At 38.7% G+C, this 20,496-nt stretch overlaps 2 protein-coding genes and 1 long non-coding RNA gene across 3 annotated transcripts; 1 reads left to right on the plus strand and 2 right to left on the minus strand.

Annotated features, from left to right (window-relative positions):
* Positions 1 to 10,981: 10,981 nt before the first annotated feature.
* On the plus strand, positions 10,982 to 11,926 carry LOC142504531 (AP2/ERF and B3 domain-containing transcription factor At1g51120-like). The gene has a single exon (XM_075617377.1). The coding sequence runs from the start codon at positions 10,982 to 10,984 to the stop codon at positions 11,924 to 11,926; it is 945 nt and encodes a 314-aa protein (XP_075473492.1).
* A 1,704-nt stretch (positions 11,927 to 13,630) lies between these two features.
* Positions 13,631 to 19,308, minus strand: LOC142556364 (uncharacterized). Its single transcript, XM_075667824.1, has 13 exons — positions 19,109 to 19,308; positions 18,595 to 18,668; positions 18,397 to 18,474; positions 17,699 to 17,774; positions 17,020 to 17,084; positions 15,239 to 15,340; positions 14,949 to 15,038; positions 14,788 to 14,862; positions 14,659 to 14,691; positions 14,494 to 14,574; positions 14,362 to 14,412; positions 14,122 to 14,235; positions 13,631 to 14,058 (listed from the first exon to the last, which is right to left on the minus strand). The coding sequence occupies exons 1-13, from the start codon at positions 19,149 to 19,151 to the stop codon at positions 13,876 to 13,878; spliced, it is 1,065 nt and encodes a 354-aa protein (XP_075523939.1). The 5' UTR covers positions 19,152 to 19,308; the 3' UTR covers positions 13,631 to 13,875.
* LOC142556365 (uncharacterized) lies at positions 16,043 to 17,013 on the minus strand. The gene is made up of 2 exons (XR_012822596.1): positions 16,740 to 17,013; positions 16,043 to 16,644 (listed from the first exon to the last, which is right to left on the minus strand). It is a non-coding gene; the product is annotated as an uncharacterized LOC142556365 (long non-coding RNA).
* Positions 19,309 to 20,496: the final 1,188 nt, after the last annotated feature.

Raw genomic sequence — 20,496 nt, forward strand, 5'->3', positions numbered from 1 at the left:
TACAAAACATCGTAAAAATAACAGTACAGCTACACGGGGCATCTCCCCGATAAATGTATAACTCCATAATATAGTATATATATATCTGGGAACTCTCAAACATGACTTGAAGACTGGGCACCACTACCTGACGCTCCACCAGACGCGTCAAATCCTCCTGGATAACCTGCTATGGCATCAAAAACAACCACAGCATAAAAAAAAACGAGAGGTCGGGCCCCAGTACGACGAACCAGTAGTATTACGACAAATATAACTGACATGAAATAAAATCAAGTAAAATGCAATGAAATGCAATGCAATGCGTGTCGGTAACAACAAAATAATGGATACCAAAGCGGAGTCCAAATGAAACGCATCAGCAACAAGAACAGTGGCCACCCGTGCCAGGACTGCAGCAACGTAATATCATGCCGCCGCTCATCCATGCACGTAGCATTGAGGGTACGGGATCGACCCGCTCAGTACTCATGCAAGTCATCAGGAGTGCTAATCCTATCCACCCACTCCATCGAGGACGCAACAACTCGATAGATCAATATCAATAGCAATCAAAGGAGTCAAGGCTTGAAATGCTAAAATTTTCGATATTTTCTAGGACTTTCCAAAATTTTCATTTTCTATTTCTAATGCTATAAACACATCCCAATAACGATTTAACATTTCAAAAATCATAAATTCCCAAATAATTAAATCTGAATTTTCGAATTTAATCCAAATAAATTCCGAAAATTTGATATATACCTCTAATCGACTCCAATATAGTACCTACAATCAATAATACAACATATATCAATTGTTGGAATTCGAATTATCCAAAATACCCAAAATTTCGAAACCCTAAATACCTCAAGGCTTCGGAGTAAAGCTCTAGGAAGCTTAAACCGAGAGTTTCCTCACAAATTCCGGCGAAAAACGAGCGGCGGTCTCCGACGGGTTTCCGAGAGTCGCAAGTTTTCTTAGCAAAAAGGGTATCAATGCGTAGCTTGCGACGAGAGCTATCCGAAAATGTATTTCTTTTAATTTTTCGGTGACCGGAGCGGCTAGAATCGAAGGTCAAAGCTTCGAAATTGAAAAAGAAAGAAAGAAAGATGAAGCTTTCGGTGCTGGAGGAAAACGGGGAGAGAGAAAGAAATTTTTTACGTTTATCTTCTTTTTTTATTATTTTACTTATTATTTAACTTACTCCACTTTGGGCTGGGCCTTGGCTTTAATTTAGGGCTGGGCTCTCACAGTAGATGCATGTAAGACAACTGTTGGCTAATGAATTTACTGACTTAGTTGTAATAAACAATCTTTATTTCAATATAATTCATTATTTCATGGTTTGTTATTTCTTTATCTGTAAACCTATGTGATCAATATAGATAAAGACATTAATTATACTTTAATACAAATGAATCGTAATTCGATTTTGAAACTCATTTGTAAACACTGTATGATCTAAATTCTTTCCTAGTCGATTCAGCCGCCTAAAACATGGATAAGGGTCGCTTGAGCTCGAGACTAGCATCTATGATGTTGTGTACCGTGTTTCTTGGTAAGGGCATAGAGATATCCAAACATGCAGATGTGTAGTCATATGATGATTATACGGAACTACTCTCCCTCGGACTTTCAAAGTGGTTATCATTCATCGAGATGATAAGTCTGTGGTTATGATTGTACATCAATAATCCTTACGACCCAGGACAACACTGATGCTCTATATTCTAGGACCGTGCTTTGACTCGTTTATCGTCTCCATGAGAGTCATCAGTTGGAGAGATTGAGTATAATTGTGACACATGTAGGAGTCAGTGCATTGTAGTCGGGAATTCACCGCTCACCTACAGGTGTGGATATCCTACGTGATCTGATGAAATAATAGTGTATAGAATCTCTGGCCTAGAGTATGAGATGTACGTTAGAGAATGAATTCTCCAATTATACATGTGATGCCACTATTTATTCTCAAATATGTGTCACATAGTTATCAAATTCTTATGCAACCCTCGATGAACCAATGGTTGCAGATTCGATCGGGATATATGAGATCAAGAGACCGTACTGTACGTTAATCATAACCGACTGGTTCTTGCAGGCACTATCAGTGATACCTAAGGAATCATGGGGCGATGCTACTAGACTCTCTTACCATGATTCGATCGGTTTAATCATAAATATGATTTCTGACATTCTCATGATCAATTGTTGATACATAGAATGGAGCAAATTAGGGTAAGCCCGAATAAAGTATTATGTCCTGAATCACAAAGAGTTGTGAACTCACGGCTAGCTGTATCCCTGAACCATTGAGGGTCACACAAGCACTAGATCATTTTGTTCCCGTTGAGAGAAAAAATAAATTCAAGGAGTTGAATTTATATATATAATAGTTGAGAGAAAATAAATTCAAGGAGTATATAAAATAATAAATTCATTGAGTTGAATTTATGATAAATAAATTTTGAGAAAATAAATTCAATGAAGTTAAATTTATGATATATTAAATTCAAGAAGTTGAATTTATGATATTTAAAATTTAGAAAGAATAAATTCAAAGAGTTTGATTTGTGGAATATGATAATTTAATTTATTAAACTCAAAAGTTGAGTTTATTAAATATTCAATTAAATAGAGTGTGAAGTATGTTTAATGGGCTTGTAAGAGTATAAGTCCAACATGCTAAATAATTAAAATTCTTAATGGACTTTGATTAATTAATTAAACTAGTTGACTAGTCCAATTAATTAATCAAGCCCATTAATAGTTAATTATGAAAATTAGGTCATGACTTGATTATAAAAAAATAGTATAGAAGCCATAACCCTAGCCACCAAGCAAGCCTCCACTCTCCTTGCAAATTTTCGAAAAGAAAGCCTCCCTTCTCCTCTCCAAAAATTTCGGCCACTCTCTTTGAAATGGAGATTGAGCCGTCTCTCGAATTTTGATCTCCAACGTTGAAACTTCTTTCAAATATTCTAGTGCTATTTGGAAGAGAAACCAATCTTCTAGTCGTGGACCTGATTTGAAGATAAAAGAAAAGAGTCCTCAAAGAAAGTTCATAGGGAATTTAACAAGAGCTATATCCGCAATATCGGAATAGTTGGAGCCGAGTGAATCAATTCACTAAAGGTATATATTTTAACACATGATGAATGTTTTATTCGTTTAAAACCATACAAGTGCTTAAACAAATATTTTGATTGTCAACATAAAATAAAAATTTTAAAAATTTCCGCTGCGTTGGGGCATGAGAAAACCGAGATCCAACATCTTTACACAGTGTTATAAAATGGTTTTATATTTAGTGACTTTTTCTCGGTTGCATGCTAGCTTAAGACTAATACTTTAACAATTGATTGTGATACCCCAGGGATGAACCCATCAAGATCCGGCCCAAACTCGCGGCCCATCTCTAAGGCCCACAGGTGAATGGCCCATGACAAGCCCAGGTATTCTTCTATAAATACCAGGTTTGAGTGTATGATTATGCATTCAATATATTGTTTTCAGCAGCACCCTTAGCTGCTCCCCCCATATATCCTCAGTCTATGACTTGAGCGTCTGAGGGCTACGCCAGGACACCCTCCTGGCCCTCTTCTAACGGTCTTATTTGTGATTTTCAGGCCCAGGATAATTTTGAAACCCGCGTCTAGACTAGTGACACTTGCTGGAATCGGACCCTAAATTTCCGTGAGTATCACTTGACGCCGTCTGTGGGAAATTTGAGTTGAGACGTAGAGATGGTAGGTAAGAGGGGGAGTAGAAGAGCTACCTCAGCATCATTGCTTCTTCAGAGGAGACCCGAACAATCTCATGTTGAGACAAGACAGGAACAACCGCATCTTGAGACGAGACATGAACAACCTCGTCAAGAGACAAGAGCCGAGCAGCCCCTTCACGAAATAAGGGTCGAGCAAACCCGTCCCAATGATAATGTGGGGAACTTGACCCTAGAACAGTTGGGCCAATTTATCACCCGGACAGTGGATGAGGCCATGAAGAGAAATCAAGAGTCTATGTTTGCAGAAGAGCATGCCGCTCGCCAGGAGCGAGATGAGAATGTTGAAGGCCACCAGAGCCGGGTTGAAGAGACATAGCCCCTCTAAAGTGGGGAAGTTAGTGAGATAAGGGAGATGTGGAAGGAAATACAGATGTTGAGGCAGCAGTTGGGAAGCACAGCGCCGGCACCTAAGAGAGGAAGTCTTTTTTCCCTAGCCATTTTAGAGGAAGGGCTTCCTCCGAATTTTCGACAGTCGAATGTGGGAGAGTACGATGGACATACTGACCCCGAGGAACACTTGGGGAGGTTTGAGAATGCGGCCCTGTTACATCAATATTCAGATGGGGTTAGGTACAGGGTGTTTCTGGGCACGTTGGTGAGGTCAGCCCAGCAATGGTTTAACACCTTGTAGCCCAACTCTATACCGGTCTTTCGAGGGTTTTTCTACCGCTTTCCTACACCGATTTTCTAGCAGCAAAAGGCACCAGAAAAATTATTTGAGTCTGTTCGTGATGAAACAGCAAGAGGCTGAAACCTTGCGAGAATTTGGCCAGCGTTTCAACAGTGCAGCGCTGGAAATACCAGCTGCTACCCCTGACATCATGATAAGTGCCTTCACACAAGGATTGAGGGGAGGAGAGTTTTTCAAATCGCTGGTCAAGAAGCCTCCATCGAGCTATGATGATCTGTTGGCTCGAACTGAGAAATATGTAAACTTGGAAGATTCCCAACGGTACAGAAGGATGGAGAACCGGCCCGGAGAAAGTAGAGTTGAGGGAGCGGAGAAAGGAGGAAGGAAGAGGGGTGCGGGGGAAAGAGAGGAGAACATAACTAGAAGTAGAGGACAATTCTCATCACATGTTCCCCTGGATAGGAGTCGTGACAAGGTGATGGAGGTGAGGGAGCCCGCGGGGAGGTGGGAGAAGTCACGAAGGGTTGAGTGAAGTGCTAGATTGCCTTCGCGGGACAGACGAGAAGGATCCGCATCCGGGAGTCGACCGAGGTCTCGCCCGTCCCCTAGACGTGGTCAAGGTCCTCCATGGATAAATCAGGGGGTTGGGAAGCGGGAGTAGAGAGGGGAAGGTCGAGGTCAAGATGTCCTTCAGGAGCCCGTCGAACCGAGGAGGGGAACGAATGAGGATAACCACCCTACGAGAGGAATGATTCATATGATCTTGGGGGGTGCTACTGACAGAGATTTCGGGCGAGCTCGGAAAGCGCATGGGAGGAAGTTGAAAAACTTTGAAATATCTAGGAGTACAGACTTATCACAAGACCACGTCATCAGCTTTGGACCGGAAGACCTCCGAGGTGTTGTGACACCACATAACGATGCCTTGGTGGTGACGGCCACCATTGCCAATTATGATGTGGCAAGGATATTTATTGATAACGAAAGCTCCGTGAACGTCTTGTTCAAGAGCACATTGGATCAAATGAAGGTGGAAGGATTTGAGTTTGAGCCGGTCTCCACCCCGCTATATGGGTTTGCAGGACACGCCATCCCGTCTTTGGGTCAGATTGTGCTTCCCTTATCCTTGGGGACTGATCCTCGGCGGGTAACAAAAATGATAGCGTTCACTGTGGTGGATACCCTTTCAGCGTATAATGGAATTCTAGGACGGTCCAGCCCTGAAGGATTTCAAAGTCATAGCTTCCGCTTATCATCAGAAGCTTAAGTTTTCTGTAGGAAAAGGAGTTGGAGTCTTGTGCGGAGACCAAAAAGTCGCGCGTCGGTCTTATGAAGGGGTAGTGAGGGAGGAGGGAAAAAGAGCGTGTGTGGAGCTTAACATGATTAGGAAAGGAAGAAGTGGGTAACTTTGTCATGTGGAGGTACAAGAGGAGCAGAGATGAAAGTTGGAGAATGCGCTTGGCAAGGCTCTAAAGAGGCTCGGGAACGTTTACCACCTTAGAGAATATTAATCTTGACTTGAATTTTGCTGTATTTCGTTTCTGAATTTGTCTTATGTTATCAGTTGAAATTTAATAAATTCAAGTTCTTATATTAAGTTCGTGGATGTTGTTGTATTGTGAGGATGAAATGAATTAAATTTTCCTGCTAAGGCATCGCCTATTAGAGGAGCAGAATTTGTCCGGAGAAAAATTAAGTTTTCCTGCTAAGATGTCGCCTAGCAGAGGAGCAGAGTGGAGGAGAAGAATTTTATTTTCCTGTTAAGGCATCGCCTAGCAGAGGAGCAGAGTTAGAGAGGAGAATTAAATTTTATTTTTCCTACCAAGGCATCGCCTAGTAGAGGAGCAGAGTGGATTAGAGACAAAATTAAATTTCCTGCTAAGACATCGCCTAGCAGAGGAGCAGAGTTGGGAAAGAGAAAAATTTTATTTTCCTGCTAAGGCACCGCCTAGCAGAGGAGCAGAGTTAGGGAGGAGAAAAATTTTATCTTCCTGCTATGGCATCGCCTAGCAGAGGAGCAGAGTGGGGAGGAGAAAAATTCTATTTTCCTGCTAAGGCATCGCCTAGCAGAGGAGCAGAGTGAGGAAGGAGAGAAATTTTATTTTTCTACTAAGGCATCACTTAGCAGAAGAGCAGAGTTTGGGAGAAGAAAATTGTTATTTTCCTGCTATGGCGTCGTCTAACAGAGGAGTTAGAGGGTGAGGGTGGAGAGTCTTAATTTTCCTGCTAAGGCATCGCCTAGAGGAGCAGAGTTGGGAAAGAGAAAAATTTTATTTTCCTGCTAAAGCACCGCCTAGCAGAGGAGCAGAGTTATGGAGGAGAAAAATTTTATTTTCCTGCTAAGGCACCGCCTAGCAGAGGAGTAGAGTTAGGGAGGAGAAAAATTTTATCTTCCTGCTATGGCATCGCCTAGCAGAGGAGCAGAGTGAGGAAGGAGAAAAATTTATTTTTCTGCTAAGGCATCGCCTAGCAGAGGAACAGAGTTTGGAAGGAGAAAAATGTTATTTTCCTGCTATGGCGTCGTCCTGACAGAGGAGTTAGAGGGTGACGAGGTGAAATTTTATTTTCCTGCAAAGGCGTCGCCTAGCAGAGGAGTTAGAATGTGAGGGTGGAGAATTTTTATTTTCCTGCTAAGGCGTCGTCTGGCAGAGGAGTTAGAGGGTGACGAGGTGAAATTTTTATTTTCTGCTAAGGCGTCGCCTAGCAGAGGAGTTAGAGGGTGAGGGTGGAGAATTTTTATTTTCCTGCTAAGGCGTCGTCTGGCAGAGGAGTTAGAGGGTGACGAGGTGAAATTTTTATTTTCCTGATAAGGCGTCGCCTAGCAGAGGAGTTAGAGGGTGAGGGTGGAGAATTTTTATTTTCCTGCTAAGGCGTCGTCTAGCAGAGGAGTTAGAGGGTGAGGGTGGAGAATTTTTATTTTCCTGCTAAGGCGTCGTCTGGCAGAGGAGTTAGAGGGTGACGAGGTGAAATTTTTATTTTCCTGCTAAGGCGTCGCCTAGCAGAGGGAGTTAGAAGGAGTTAGAGGGTGACGAGGTGAAATTTTTATTTTTCTGCTAAGGCGTCGCCTAACAGAGGAGTTAGAGGGTGAGGTTGAAGAATTTTTATTTTCCTGCTAAGGCTTCACCTAGCAGAGGAGTTAGAGTGTGAGGGTGGAGAATTTTTATCTTTTTGCTAAGACCCGGGTTAGCAGCGGAGTTATGAGATGATGAGGTGAGAGTTTGATTTTACTGCTAAGGCGTCGCCTAGCAGATGAGTTATAGGGTGAGGGTGGAGAATCTTTATTTTCCTGCTAAGGCGTCGCCTAACAGAGGAGTTAGAGGGTGAGGTGGTTGAAGTTTTTATCTTTTCCTGCTAAGGACTATTTTAGCAAATGAGTTAACGGCGCGGGGAAGTGGAAATCATTTTCCTTCAAAAGCTTAGTAGAGGACCTTGAAGATGGAGGCGTCAAAGACATTCCGTGTTAGAAAAATTTATTCGGTTTATTGATAACGAACGATGTTTGCCGCTGCGTAAATTACGGGGATCGACCTGCCCGGTCAGGTCGTGGGGGTTGCCCCCAAAAGCTATTCAGAAATCACACAACCCTTCGCAAGGGAATATATCAAAATCCTCAACGTACTGGACGAGGATGGGCAATGCGAGGGCTCGGGCGAGGGGCGAGCGTGGCGCTCGGGGCGCTCGGGCGAGCATGGCATGGCGTGGGGCGAGCACTCGGGCGCTCGTGTGAGGGGCGAGCGTGGCACGGCGTGGGCGATCAGGCGAGGGTCGAGAACTTGGGCGCTCGGGCGAGCGCGGCACAGGCTAGCGTGGCATACGACGAGGGGCGAGCGTGGCACGGCGTGGGCGAGCACATGGCGTGGGGCGAACACTCGGGCGAGGGGCGAGCTCGGCACACGGCGCGGGCGAGCAGGCGGGGTCTCGAGTGTGTGCTCGGCTGGGCGAGTAGGCGCGCACGGCGAGGGCTCGGCGTGGGCGACCATGCGAGGCTTGGGGCGAGCGTGGGGAGGGGGCGACGCTACAGGATTGCGACTTGATTTGTTTCCAAATTTTTGGAGACTGACAGATGGCGAGAAGGTCACACAACTCACATGTTGTAAACCGAGAACAACGCAATTAATCGAACTTTGAACCTACGATTCAGTTCGACTCGGGAGGGGGAGACTGGTGATACCCCAGGGATGAACCCATCAAGATCCGGCCCAAACTCCCGGCCCATCTCTAAGGCCCACAGGTGAATGGCCCATGACAAGCCCATGTATTCTCCTATAAATACCAGGTTTGAGCGTATGATTATGCATTCAATATATTGTTTTCAGCAGCACCCTTAGCTGCTCCCCCCATATATCCTCAGTCTCTGACTTGAGCGTCGGAGGGGCTACGCCAGAACACCATCCTGGCCCCCTTCTAACGGTCTTATTTGTGATTTTCAGGCTCAGGGTAATTTTGAAACCCGCGTCTGGACTACTGACACTTGCTGGAATCGGACCCTAAATTTCCCATGAGTATCAGATTGAATAACACATGTTTTGCTACATGAGCTCTATCAATATTAATATTACATCTCGTTAACCCAAATCTGTAACTCTTACCTTATTAAAGTTATGTTAAATATTTTTAAAAAATTATGAACTAAAAGTATTGCAGCAAATAAAGACGATATATGTGACAATGCTATTGCAATATTAATTAATTTATGTTTGTTATATTATTATTATATTTATGAACTGAAAATAATCAATTTCAAAATAATATGAATAAATAATATTTTTTACATGAATATTACAATTAATTTTAATGACATTCTTGTAAAAAATACAAATGATTAAGAGATTATATGAAACAAGAAATACATATATAAAAATGATGTTGCAATATTAATGGAGTTATAAGATAGAATATTTTGTTTATAATAAATTGACATTGTATTGATTTGAATTACAAACACATATTAATTTGTCATTGTTTATGACTCATAATCATGTGTATCAAATTTATGAGTCTTTCTGGGGAAAAACAAATGAGACTTTAATTTGTTATCTAATTTTAAATTAATGGATTGTCCAAATATATATAGAGATCATTTGATTATTTAAAATAATATATATTGTTATACGTGCAACGCATGTATGTTAATTTCTTTGATCGTATCTGCAGCCTCTCAAGCTCCTGAGCTCGCTCCATCTTACGTTGTTCTTCAATTCAAAGGACCAAGTAGTTGCTAGAATATTCCTGATAATATATAAATAAATAAATAAATAAATTAATAGGCGCTTTGCACCATGCATATAATATATACGCGTCTCGTTATTCCTTCTTTAAAACATAGTATTATAATGTATTCATATGCAGTCTCGTTATTTTTTTTAATATAAAAAAAATTAGATTTTCAAGAAATTAAATACAATTCGTTTTCAAAATGTATTCGATCGATTTGGTCGCTTTTTCACGTAATAAAAAACTATAATTATTTTTTCCATTGGAAAAACTTACTTCAAAGAAATAAGTACTAGGATTTTTTAGAATACAATTCTTTTTTCTCACTGCTTTTTTTTTTCACCTGCTACCACACGACTATGGGACCTATTTATAGTTAAGGAGGAAAAGTATATGCAAAAATGAACTTGTATCACATTAATATTGTAAAATTGGTGGTAATTAAGATCAAAATAATTTCATATATATTAGTTCCCACGAGTAATGATGATAATGATGAAAGTTGAGACAACATCAACCAATCATATGCCTAATCCTCCAAAAAAGGTGGATGTTGAGATATCGGTAAGTTTTAAGGCCAAAATACACTTGTCTAAAACTAATATATATATATATATATATATATATAAACAGTTGAGATATCATTACCCCTTCCATAATGTCTTAATTAAGACAATTTCAGAGGTTTTAGGTTTAAACTTGTGTATCAAGAATGGCAATGGCAAGTTTTGTCAAGCTATTTTAAACAGGTTTCCTTGTAAAAGGAAACAACCCTTTTCATACAACACATTTTCCTCCAAAAATCTCTCTTGGAAATATGATTTCTGCCGCCCTTCCTTAAAGATCTTTTTTTTTTCTTGTATAATCATGCATGATACGTCCCTCAGTTTCTACCTTTGTTTATGCTCATTACAGCCTCATAATCTGGTATATATGATTCAAACAATTTATCTCCTTTTCATGATCATGATAATTTTGACGGCTAAATACATATATGTTCTATCCTTGCTCTCTTTTTCCAGCAGTTCATGGAAGATAGGCTGTAACTTTTTGGCTCAGAACTTATCTTTTTGTCATATCAACAATTAAATCTTGATTAGTATTTTTTTACAGGCATTATTTTACTATGGATGATTGCGACTTTCTTTCAATTTAGTTTTCTTTCTTTAAATAATTCACACGTTGATGATGTTTCCTTCATTGTTTAGCATCACCAGTGTCTTATACTACATTTAATATAAACCAATGAAATTCTCGTCCTTAAGAATGCTTTTTGTAATTTGTTATTCGAGATTATTTGTTCAATATCATGATTCTGTTTAAACAAATTATATGCTGCCATTGATGTTTTATGTTATCAGATTATAATGGAAGAAGAGACGTCGAACATGCTTCCACGAGAAAACTTGCACAAGAATGAAGAATCTTCAGATTCTAATTGTAGCATCTACACGTCTCATCCATGTAAGCGCTCTCGATTCGAAAGATTCAAGGGTGTTGTGCCACAGCAAAATGGACACTGGGGAGCCCAAATATACGCAAATCATCACCGAATATGGCTCGGTACGTTTAAATCCGAGATAGATGCTGCTATGGCCTATGACACTGCAGCAATCAAACTTAGGAGCGGGGATTCTCACAGAAATTTCCGATGGACTGGATTAAGTGTTCAAGAACCAAAGTTCCAAAGCCTTTTTACCACGGATGCAGTTTTTAACATGATAAGGGATGGATCATATCCATCAAAATTTGCAGAATTTCTAAGGAATCAAAAGGGTGAATTAGAATTGGGCCTTAATTTATCATGTGTCCATGGAGATGGACAATTTTCATGCACCCTGCTTTTTGAGAAGGAACTAACACCAAGTGATGTTGGCAAGCTCAATAGGCTTGTTATCCCTAAAAGGTACGCGGTTAAGCATTTTCCTAATGTCCCCGATCTTAGTGAAGGTAGTTTGGATTCTGAAAGAGTTGATGAAGTTCAGCTTGAGTTTTATGATAGGCAAATGAGATTGTGGAAATTTCGGTACTGTTATTGGAAAAGTAGCCAGAGTTTTGTCTTCACAAGAGGTTGGAACAGGTTCGTTAAGGAGAAGTCCCTGACAGCAAACGACACCATTTCTTTTTACATGTATGAAAGCTGTGGTGGACGAAATTTTGGGTGGTCTTTTTTAGTGATTGACAAAGCAAACAAGGGGAGTTCAAGAATTGAAGACACTACCAAAGAAAAGACATTTCATGGAATGACGACGGCTTCTACTCCTCGAAGAAACATAGAAGGTATTAGGCTTTTTGGGGTTCAAATTGATTAAGTCAGAGGCCTACGGTTTCGAAAATTCTTGTTTTCATGGATCTTATAAATGTTTGTGTAATCTTCTTCATGTTACGTTGTTTATGGCTGATTCCGAGTTGCAGTATTCATAAAAGTGGTCAACCAATCAGTACAGCAAAACTTAAAAGAGCTAATATTGAAGTCAGACTTGTGTTTGGATATGCTCCAGATCATTATTATTCAAGCATTTGTCTTGCCTTACATGGTAGATTTCCCTTGATCGACAAATTTGATTCGTGTTTAAAACACTGGGTGACTGTATTTTTCCACACTTAGACACCATAGCATTATAGTAGTCATTTTTCAAAAATACACACTCATGACTCACAGATAACAGTTCTGCACTGCCTTCCTTGTGGATATACATTTGTCTCCATGGTTGCACTTTCGCATGCCGCTGAGTTTCACAGTAAAAAAAGAAAATAAATAATAAAGCATTTCAAATATGGCTACTTGGCGTACCATGGAGGATGAACTCAAGACTTGATTTTGTCTCGCCTTTTTTTCTTGGGAAAAAAAATCTAATTCCCAATGAATAACTGCATGTACGTATCTCAATTTCAATACATTAATTTAGCTATTTCCATTGTCCATCGATGATTTTGTTTCAACTTTTTACGTTGCAAGCATTAAAAAATTTGGAATACAGCGGCTAACAAGAAACAACCCTTAAAAAAAACCATCTAGATAAAAGACTTCTTTCACTCAACCAAGCAAGCAAGTTTTTCATACAAAATATATATATATATATATATATTAAATAAAAGTACTGAAGACGATTATCAATCAAACCTTCCTCCATGAAGAAATCATAGAAAATGGAAAGAAAACCCAAGTTCAAGATTAGAAATTTGGCATTAACACAGGAGATAATATTTGTTGGATCATTCGAAGGAAACTAAAACTGAGAAAAGATCAGAAAATGAAACAAATCTTGGTAGCATTAATTAAAATATAAATGCATCAACAAGAATCAAAATGCGGAAAATTAGGGAGAAAGAAACTCATTTATAAGGTATCAAATTAAATACTAGTAATATCATGTGCAAGAAATTACAAAGTAAAATAATTCGACTCGATCTCGTAACTTTGGCCTGCAGAAACTCAACATAAATATAGAATTAATGCTCTTCTTTTCACGGTTCCTCTGGCAGAAACTCGACATATACATAGAATTGACTAGGTAATCCGTAATAATAATAAAAAAGTCATTGCATTCACATATTTAAACCATTTTCAAATTCAAACAATGAATGTCATAAAATATTTGAACACAATAATTTGGAAATTATTTTACAGAAATAATTGTCCCGATCCGGACAAATGACAATTATATTTAAGCAGTTCTATACGGACGAGTTTTAGTTTCGAAACGTCCAAGATTAAATTAATTTTACTTGAAAGTATTTATATCATACAGACATGCAACCGGTGCTGTTTTTTTTTTTAACCTATTATTAAAGCCCACATGATGCAATAATAATTAATCATGACTTGTATCAGATAAAACAACCTATAAACTTATATCCTAATTAAAAAAAAAAAAAAGAGATACCTCACATTCATGAGAAAAATCTTAAAGAATGAGATACGAATCCTACAGATTTAAAAATAACATTGACTGGGGCCACTGAAATTATACTTCGTATTCCATATTATAGATATATATTATAATAATACTATGTATAGAAAATTTTTCTTTTATTTGATATATTCCTTTCTAAATTTCAAGCAGAACCTGATACACATCCCAAATAGCAATTTGTAAAGCAGCAATATGTTCTACAAAATTTAGCAACCATAAATTGCAGACGCTGCCTGCATAAGAGGTACACCGTGACAACCGACTTTCAAAACTCTTCCTTTTCTTAGCACAGAAATATAGATTTTTCTTTTCAGGTTCCAGTAAACACAGCCTGCAAGGTTCTGCTACTTAAAAGACTGCATTGCACTGCGGCTTCTTGTAAGAAAATAAGCACTTATGCCAGAAAATTTTCGCTCCAACACACCAAAATTTGAGCTATCGCTGTTTGTTACTTCAGATGTATGATCATTTGTAGACTCAGGGGTGCTTAGGCTTGACACTCCAATTCCTTCGGATATTCCATGAATCTTCAGTAGAAAAATGAAAAATAAGTCCCGATGCAGAGCTTTGCAAAGAAAAATAAGAACTACCTTCAGGCCTGATGCAGAGCTTTGCAAAGAATCGGAAGACACAAATATGTCCTGCTTATTTTGAGACTCGTCGGAAGTCGAAGGTGATGGAGAATTGGAGGGTAAAGACACGGCCTGTGAACAGTGAAAAGTGAACAAGCAGATGATGACTAATAATAAGACCGTGATCAAATTAAACACAATAATTTGAACTTCCACGGATATGTACACCACCATGCCGTGAGGAGATAAAGATCCTACCCTGGAGGGAGATACTTGTGGCAATTCGAGTGCAGGCCTGGATGCAGATCCCTAGGAAGCATAGGAACAAAAACGCCATCAACAATAATAGTGATACAACAAAAAAGCAAAAACACGAGTTTAAGGTCGTGCCTTTATTTGCTCCACAGTTTTTGTATTTTCAAGATTCCTGACAAAGGCGACCAGCTTCCCCACACCAAAGTTCGTTTCATTCTATATTCATAACATTAGACACCACTATCAACAGGAGGACCAAAAATTCAGTAGCATAGCATCAGAGGCTAAAGTAAATAGTACCTGTCTCCCTTCTATCCTACTGATTTTAGTCTCCTGAGAGAAAAGAAATGAACTGGGGATTTAGTCCCAAATATATGGAATTAGTGTGAAAGCATAATAGGAGTGACACAAGTGGGAGATATTAATAACCAGAGATCGGACTGCATGATGAACAGAATTGACATCGGAACCTATTAGTTTCACGTCACCCCGTAGCTCAGAAACCTGCATCAATTGCTCTAACTTGATAGGATGCATGCAAAAAAATAGGCATAAACTACAACAGTTGATCAATTATATAGTTGCCTAACCTCTTCTTTTGTTGCAACTATATTATCAGTACACTCGTCAACTTTACAGTCTACACGGTCAATTCTTGATGATAAATGCTTCTTAGTGGCCTGGGAAGGCCAAAAAAGGGTCAGAAAACTAGATTTTCAAGAACTCAATGGAGAAGAGTAGACTAGGAACTTTTCAATGAACTGAAAACACCTATATTCATGAGATAATTTAATGTTAGAGAAATTCAACTGCGCAAGTTCAGATAATTAAACACCATAACTGCATTATAAACGAAAATGAACTTAGTCTAAAAACTTACCGACACTGAGGAGTAAACATTTTCTAGTTGCTTAGCCACAGAACTACATGCATCATTTAAGCCTCGTCTCGTTGCAAACATCATATCAGATAATCTCCAGCCCTAAAAGTTCGTGGAAGTCCAAATAGTATTGAATCCAAAAAGGAAATGAGAAGAAATCATAAACATATGAGAAACCTGAAACACACAAGGACGTTTTGATTTCACAAAGTACAGTGCATGAACAGTAACTGGATTATAATCAACGGGTGTCCAGTTCTCACCAACAACAAAAGGCTACTCAGCTACACAATTTCGTGATGCTAAATTCAATAGATAATAAATGTGAACATCATGAAGAATCTCGAACAAGACTCCCTTCTCTCAACACATGAAAACATGCAGTCTAGTTAGCTCAAAACAGGACCATGCCCAACATATTTTCTGTCTACTTTATGCTTTCACTATCCAACAGCCGGCAACTGCCTAACAAGAGGAAAATCTATAAGTTCAGAACAGTAACTTGCAAGCAATACAAAAAATTTGCTCATACGCAGGACAAAGATACATCATGCTCATGCCAGTAAAGCAGCCAGCACACAACCATGGCTGAAAAAAAAGAGCAATAGAAGCATGAGCTCACAAAGCTAGGGCTAATTGCAGCAACCTCCTAGTGAAAAGTCTGAAATGCATAAACCCCCTAAAAAATATTAATAGGTTAATACTTAATACATCCTTCATTTTTTTAAAATCACACACATTTCACTCCTATGTTATAAAAATTCAAACACATTTACCCCTTCCACTAGAGGGTTTTATGCTTTATTTTTAAAACACGGGATCTAAAATGCTATCAATTTTATATAGGATGTTTTTAGTTTTTATTATTTTTTACAAGGAATATTGATGCAATTAGCCCCACAAAGCTATGTTCTCTGTCATTTCCAATAATTGCAAGTTGCAACTAAAGATAGCACCGATTATTCTATTGGATATCAAGTTTTACGACGCCTGTTCAATGATAGTATTTCAACACATGCAATGAAAGTGTGTGACTAAGAAAAACCATCAATATGTCTAGTCCTGTATTATATCGGGTATCAAGTTTTATGAAGCCTGTTCAATGATAATAATTCAACACATGCAATGAAAGCATAACTGAGAAAAACTATCATCAAGGTTATAAAATTCGTTAGGCGTTAGTCGGGCGCCAGCCCAACGCCTAGCGCCTAGGCCGCCTAGGCGGGGACTAGGCGCCGCTAATCGGATTCTATGATATCAACGAGGAGTGCTTCGGGAACGAGGACTGCTTCTGCCTTCTGGAACGAGGAGTGCTTTTGGATCGAGGCAGCCTTCTGGAACGAGGAGTGCTTTGGAAAATAACGACAAGAAAGAAACGCAGCAGCCCAGAAATAAAAGCATCATACCTAGTGGGCCAAAATTTTAATTTTTTTTAAATGGGCTTCTTAGCGGATCATTGAATTTTGAAGCCCAAATTTTTTTAAAAAAAAAACAGGCTCACCTAGGCGTCCAGCCTCCGCCTAGGCGCGCCCAGCCCCGCCTAGCACCTTATCGGTGCGGCCGGCACCCGCCTAGCGCCTAGGCCGCAATTTAGAACACTGACTATCATTATGTCCAGCCTTGTGATAAAGGACTCTATACAATAGCAAAAAGAAATTAATTGAGCCTAATACCAGAAAGACATAAAGTTCATTTAAAAGCAAAGGTGCGACAATAAAGCATTGATGAAATGATATAGAAAATTTAACAATTGGACCAAATCATAAAAAAAGGTAAATTACTTTCCACCATATGTAGCCATATCCAACAACCACCACAACAACGACGACGCCATATTTCCCAGATCCTGTAAACAGTAGGAAATAATGAGGTCAATCAGCTATGACATAAATAATTGTTACCCAGAAGAAAATAAACACAACACAGAAAACATCAACAGTCGTCAAAATTAATTCATGGATAATAGAGAAGTCCATAGTTTTCTTTTGCTTATAGCTCTTTATATCACTACAATATAAAACAAAACCATAAAAGTAGACTGGATTCAATTAATAATTAAAATAGCTCTAGATCTAGGAACAAAATGTTACACTAAAGCATACAAATGTATAAGAGGCATCAATCATCATTATGTTGCAAGTAGTCAACTGCACTAGGGAGGAGGGTGTTGTGAAGAAAGCAATGCCAAAAGTCACTAGTGATTAGGTAAGAGAGAGAGAGAGAGAGAGAGAGAGAGAGAGAAGAGGGAGACTTGTGATTTTGAATGCTTCAGCATACATAATATGTTAAATCATTAAATGAATGTATCACTTTGCAGGTATTTTGATCCTAATTTCACTGTCTAGATTTCACAATAGGCCCACATCAATTTCCAGAGCAGAACAAGCATTGAACTTAAAAAATGGAGCTAACCAAATATCATTTGCTATTGTGTCTTGTGTAAAAAACATCAAAATCAACCTGATCGATCTCCAGTTACGATAGTAACAGATCTAGTTGATGCCAAGAGTTGCAGCTCTTGTCTCAGGCTATTAACCTGTAAAGATTTGAAACAACAATCCGTTTGTGGAACAAGAACATTCAATATATGTAAGGTAAATTTAGGTGGAAGGTGGCCAAATGTAATAGCTACAAGCCATGTAGGTATAATAATACATTCACATGTATATCTTCAGCCGTAAAAAAATTCATTAGCTAGACTATAAACAGGCTTCAGCCGTAAACAACTTCACTAACTAGACAACAGAGTACAAACAGGCCAGATCTGTAACTAAACCAACTTCGTGGATTTTTATCTTTTATCGAATATGTATGCTAAGGAATATCCCTCCAAAGAGAACTTTGACTAAGATAACAAGAACACTAAAGAAAACAGGGAAACGGGTATAATTCACAGCAGGCTCATAGGTAATAAAAATAACAAAGCGCTGCTCTGATACCCCTGCTATTTAAAAGAGAGATAACGTGCCTTAAATACATCCACCAAACCACCTAATCAAAAAACAAATGATACAAACGAAAATGCTCAATCAATCAGAAGGGCTTTAACAGAACAGAGTAAACATATATGGAATGTCTCCGATAAGAGTGTGTGATATTTATCTATTCAATAAAAGAACCAAACCGTGTGTTCATAGGGGGAAAAACACAGTTCAGACCTGTTGCAGCAAAGAATCATTTTTTGGCTTAGAGCTTGAAGTGGTTGAATCTTCTTGCTTAAGTTGCTTTAAAACAATCTGATAGGCAACGAAAACAAGATTTAAGCAAATATTTGAGAAATTATCAATCAATTGATTTTTTAATATGTGAATTCCATACACAAGACAAGATATTCAAACCGCAAAGAAGGGAATCACCTTAAAAGCCCCGGAGAAAAAATCTGATACACCAGGTAACCGCCCTTCTTTAGCAAGAACAGAGCCGACCAGGCCTGCAAAAAAAAGGAAAGGCTTATAATTTCTTGACAAAAAATCAATGAAGATCGTGTTCCAAGTTCAACAGAACTACAATATGCATAAACTCGTGTCTATTACCATGGTATGCAACAGGAATTCACATAATTGAGAACAAATAAGTCCAAATTAAAGGTAACTTCCTTTCATGGCCGGACTTTCCCCTTGAAATGATCACAATCCGTCCCAATTCTCACTATTACGACAAGATAATTAACTATTTTTTCAGCGATACCCAATAGAATGAGTGAAAACAACCAAAACTCCAACAAACACACACTAAATGCTACAGAGAAGCGAATACAGATACAGGCCAGCGTTTATCGCAAAACCCAATAATCGTCGGAACAGAAAGAAACAAAGTTCAGAAAGAATAAATTAATAACCAACAAGTGAATTAAATGAAGGCTGGCTGAACCTGCACCAACGAGGAGTGTGAGCTTTCCCAGAGGAAGGGCCATCACCACTACAACCGAAATCTACTACTTATCGAAGAAGACAATCATCAAATAAGTTAGACCATTACTCGATTGTTTTTTCAATAGAGTGAAAGACGGAGCAGAGATCGACGAGGGTGTATTTGGGCTGGTTGTAAATTACGGATGTGCCCGCTGATTGCTTATTGGCCAAGTTAACAGTAGATTTTAAGGTTTACCATTTTATTATTTTATTATTATTATTTTATGACCATCACCTGCCGTTGTTATTATTCGATGTGTACGGAGTAAAACTTTGGGTTAATGTAGCGGTCTATAAATCATATTAATCAGATAAATCACACTGACTAAGTCTTATAGGACAAACTCATCTAAAAAAATATTGATAGTAGGGATTGATGTGTTGATCACTGTGTTTATTTAATGTGTTTGGATGAGAATATCAAATGGTATGATTGATCAAGTTAGGGATTGAATTGATTGTCTATGTGTTAAAATTAACACTTTTACTAACGCTATTAATAATAAATCAATTGCTTATCTTAAAACCAATAAATAATACATTAGTCATGTGTGGGAATGAAATGTGAGAGGTTAGTCAAGGATTAATGTAGCATATATCCTTTATGTGGAGAATGAAAATATTTATTTATGAATGTTGTAGTAATGATAAACCTAATTCATAAATTTAGCAATGAGAAAAGATAAAACCATACATAGATTATTATGCGATTAGTGGGTCGTCAACTCCTCAAATTATGGCTCTTTTTTAAATTGCTACCACCATGGACGACGCCAGCAGTAGCCCAATGGCCAACCCCATTGCCACCGCTTGCATGACCATGTGTTTGGGTCTACCAAGTCTTTAAATAGTTGTAACGACCATGTGCTATACCTATTTTGGGCTCTTTCTCGAGCCTTCTTCCGCAAGAGCTCCCTCTGGCCCTTTCCATGCATCATCACTTGTATAATGTCATCATCCTTGGAAAATGGGTTCCTTTCGCCTTCCCACCACTCGAACTCAGGACCTCCAGACTTAAGCACCTAGATTCCTAGTCTGGAGGTCCTGGGTTCGAATGTTGGGGCATAAGAAACTACTTTTCGGATGTGAGATATTCTATGAATGATGGTGCATGAAAAAACCCGTCAGGAAGAAGGTCCCAGAGAGATTGTGTTTAGGAAAGAAGACCCTAGAGGGAACACAAGATTGAGGTAGTTTATGGTCGTTGCAAGAGTGTTCTACTAGATCAATTTTATTTATGTGAATTTAAATATGAATAATTATGTGTTGCTATTGTCTATTAAGTTAAGCTAAAAAATAAAGTGATCAACTAATGTTTCGAATTATTGAGATTTAATGTATCTAATA

This window comes from Primulina tabacum, chromosome 9, assembly GCF_025594145.1.
Source record: "Primulina tabacum isolate GXHZ01 chromosome 9, ASM2559414v2, whole genome shotgun sequence".
Classification (NCBI taxonomy): Eukaryota; Viridiplantae; Streptophyta; class Magnoliopsida; order Lamiales; family Gesneriaceae; genus Primulina; species Primulina tabacum.

What these genes read in the sequence shown, in the direction of transcription:
- LOC142504531 (XM_075617377.1), top strand. Translation starts at nt 10,982, where the DNA reads ATGGAAGAAGAGACGTCGAACATGCTTCCACGAGAAAACTTGCACAAG.
- LOC142556364 (XM_075667824.1), bottom strand. Translation starts at nt 19,151, where the DNA reads ATGGCCCTTCCTCTGGGAAAGCTCACACTCCTCGTTGGTGCAG. An exon ending in ATCATGCAGTCCGATCTCTG is followed by an intron (nt 14,692 to 14,787) that starts GTTATTAATATC and finishes CTTTTCTCTCAG; the next exon opens with GAGACTAAAATCAGTAGGAT. An exon ending in GTAGGATAGAAGGGAGACAG is followed by an intron (nt 14,575 to 14,658) that starts GTACTATTTACT and finishes TTATGAATATAG; the next exon opens with AATGAAACGAACTTTGGTGT.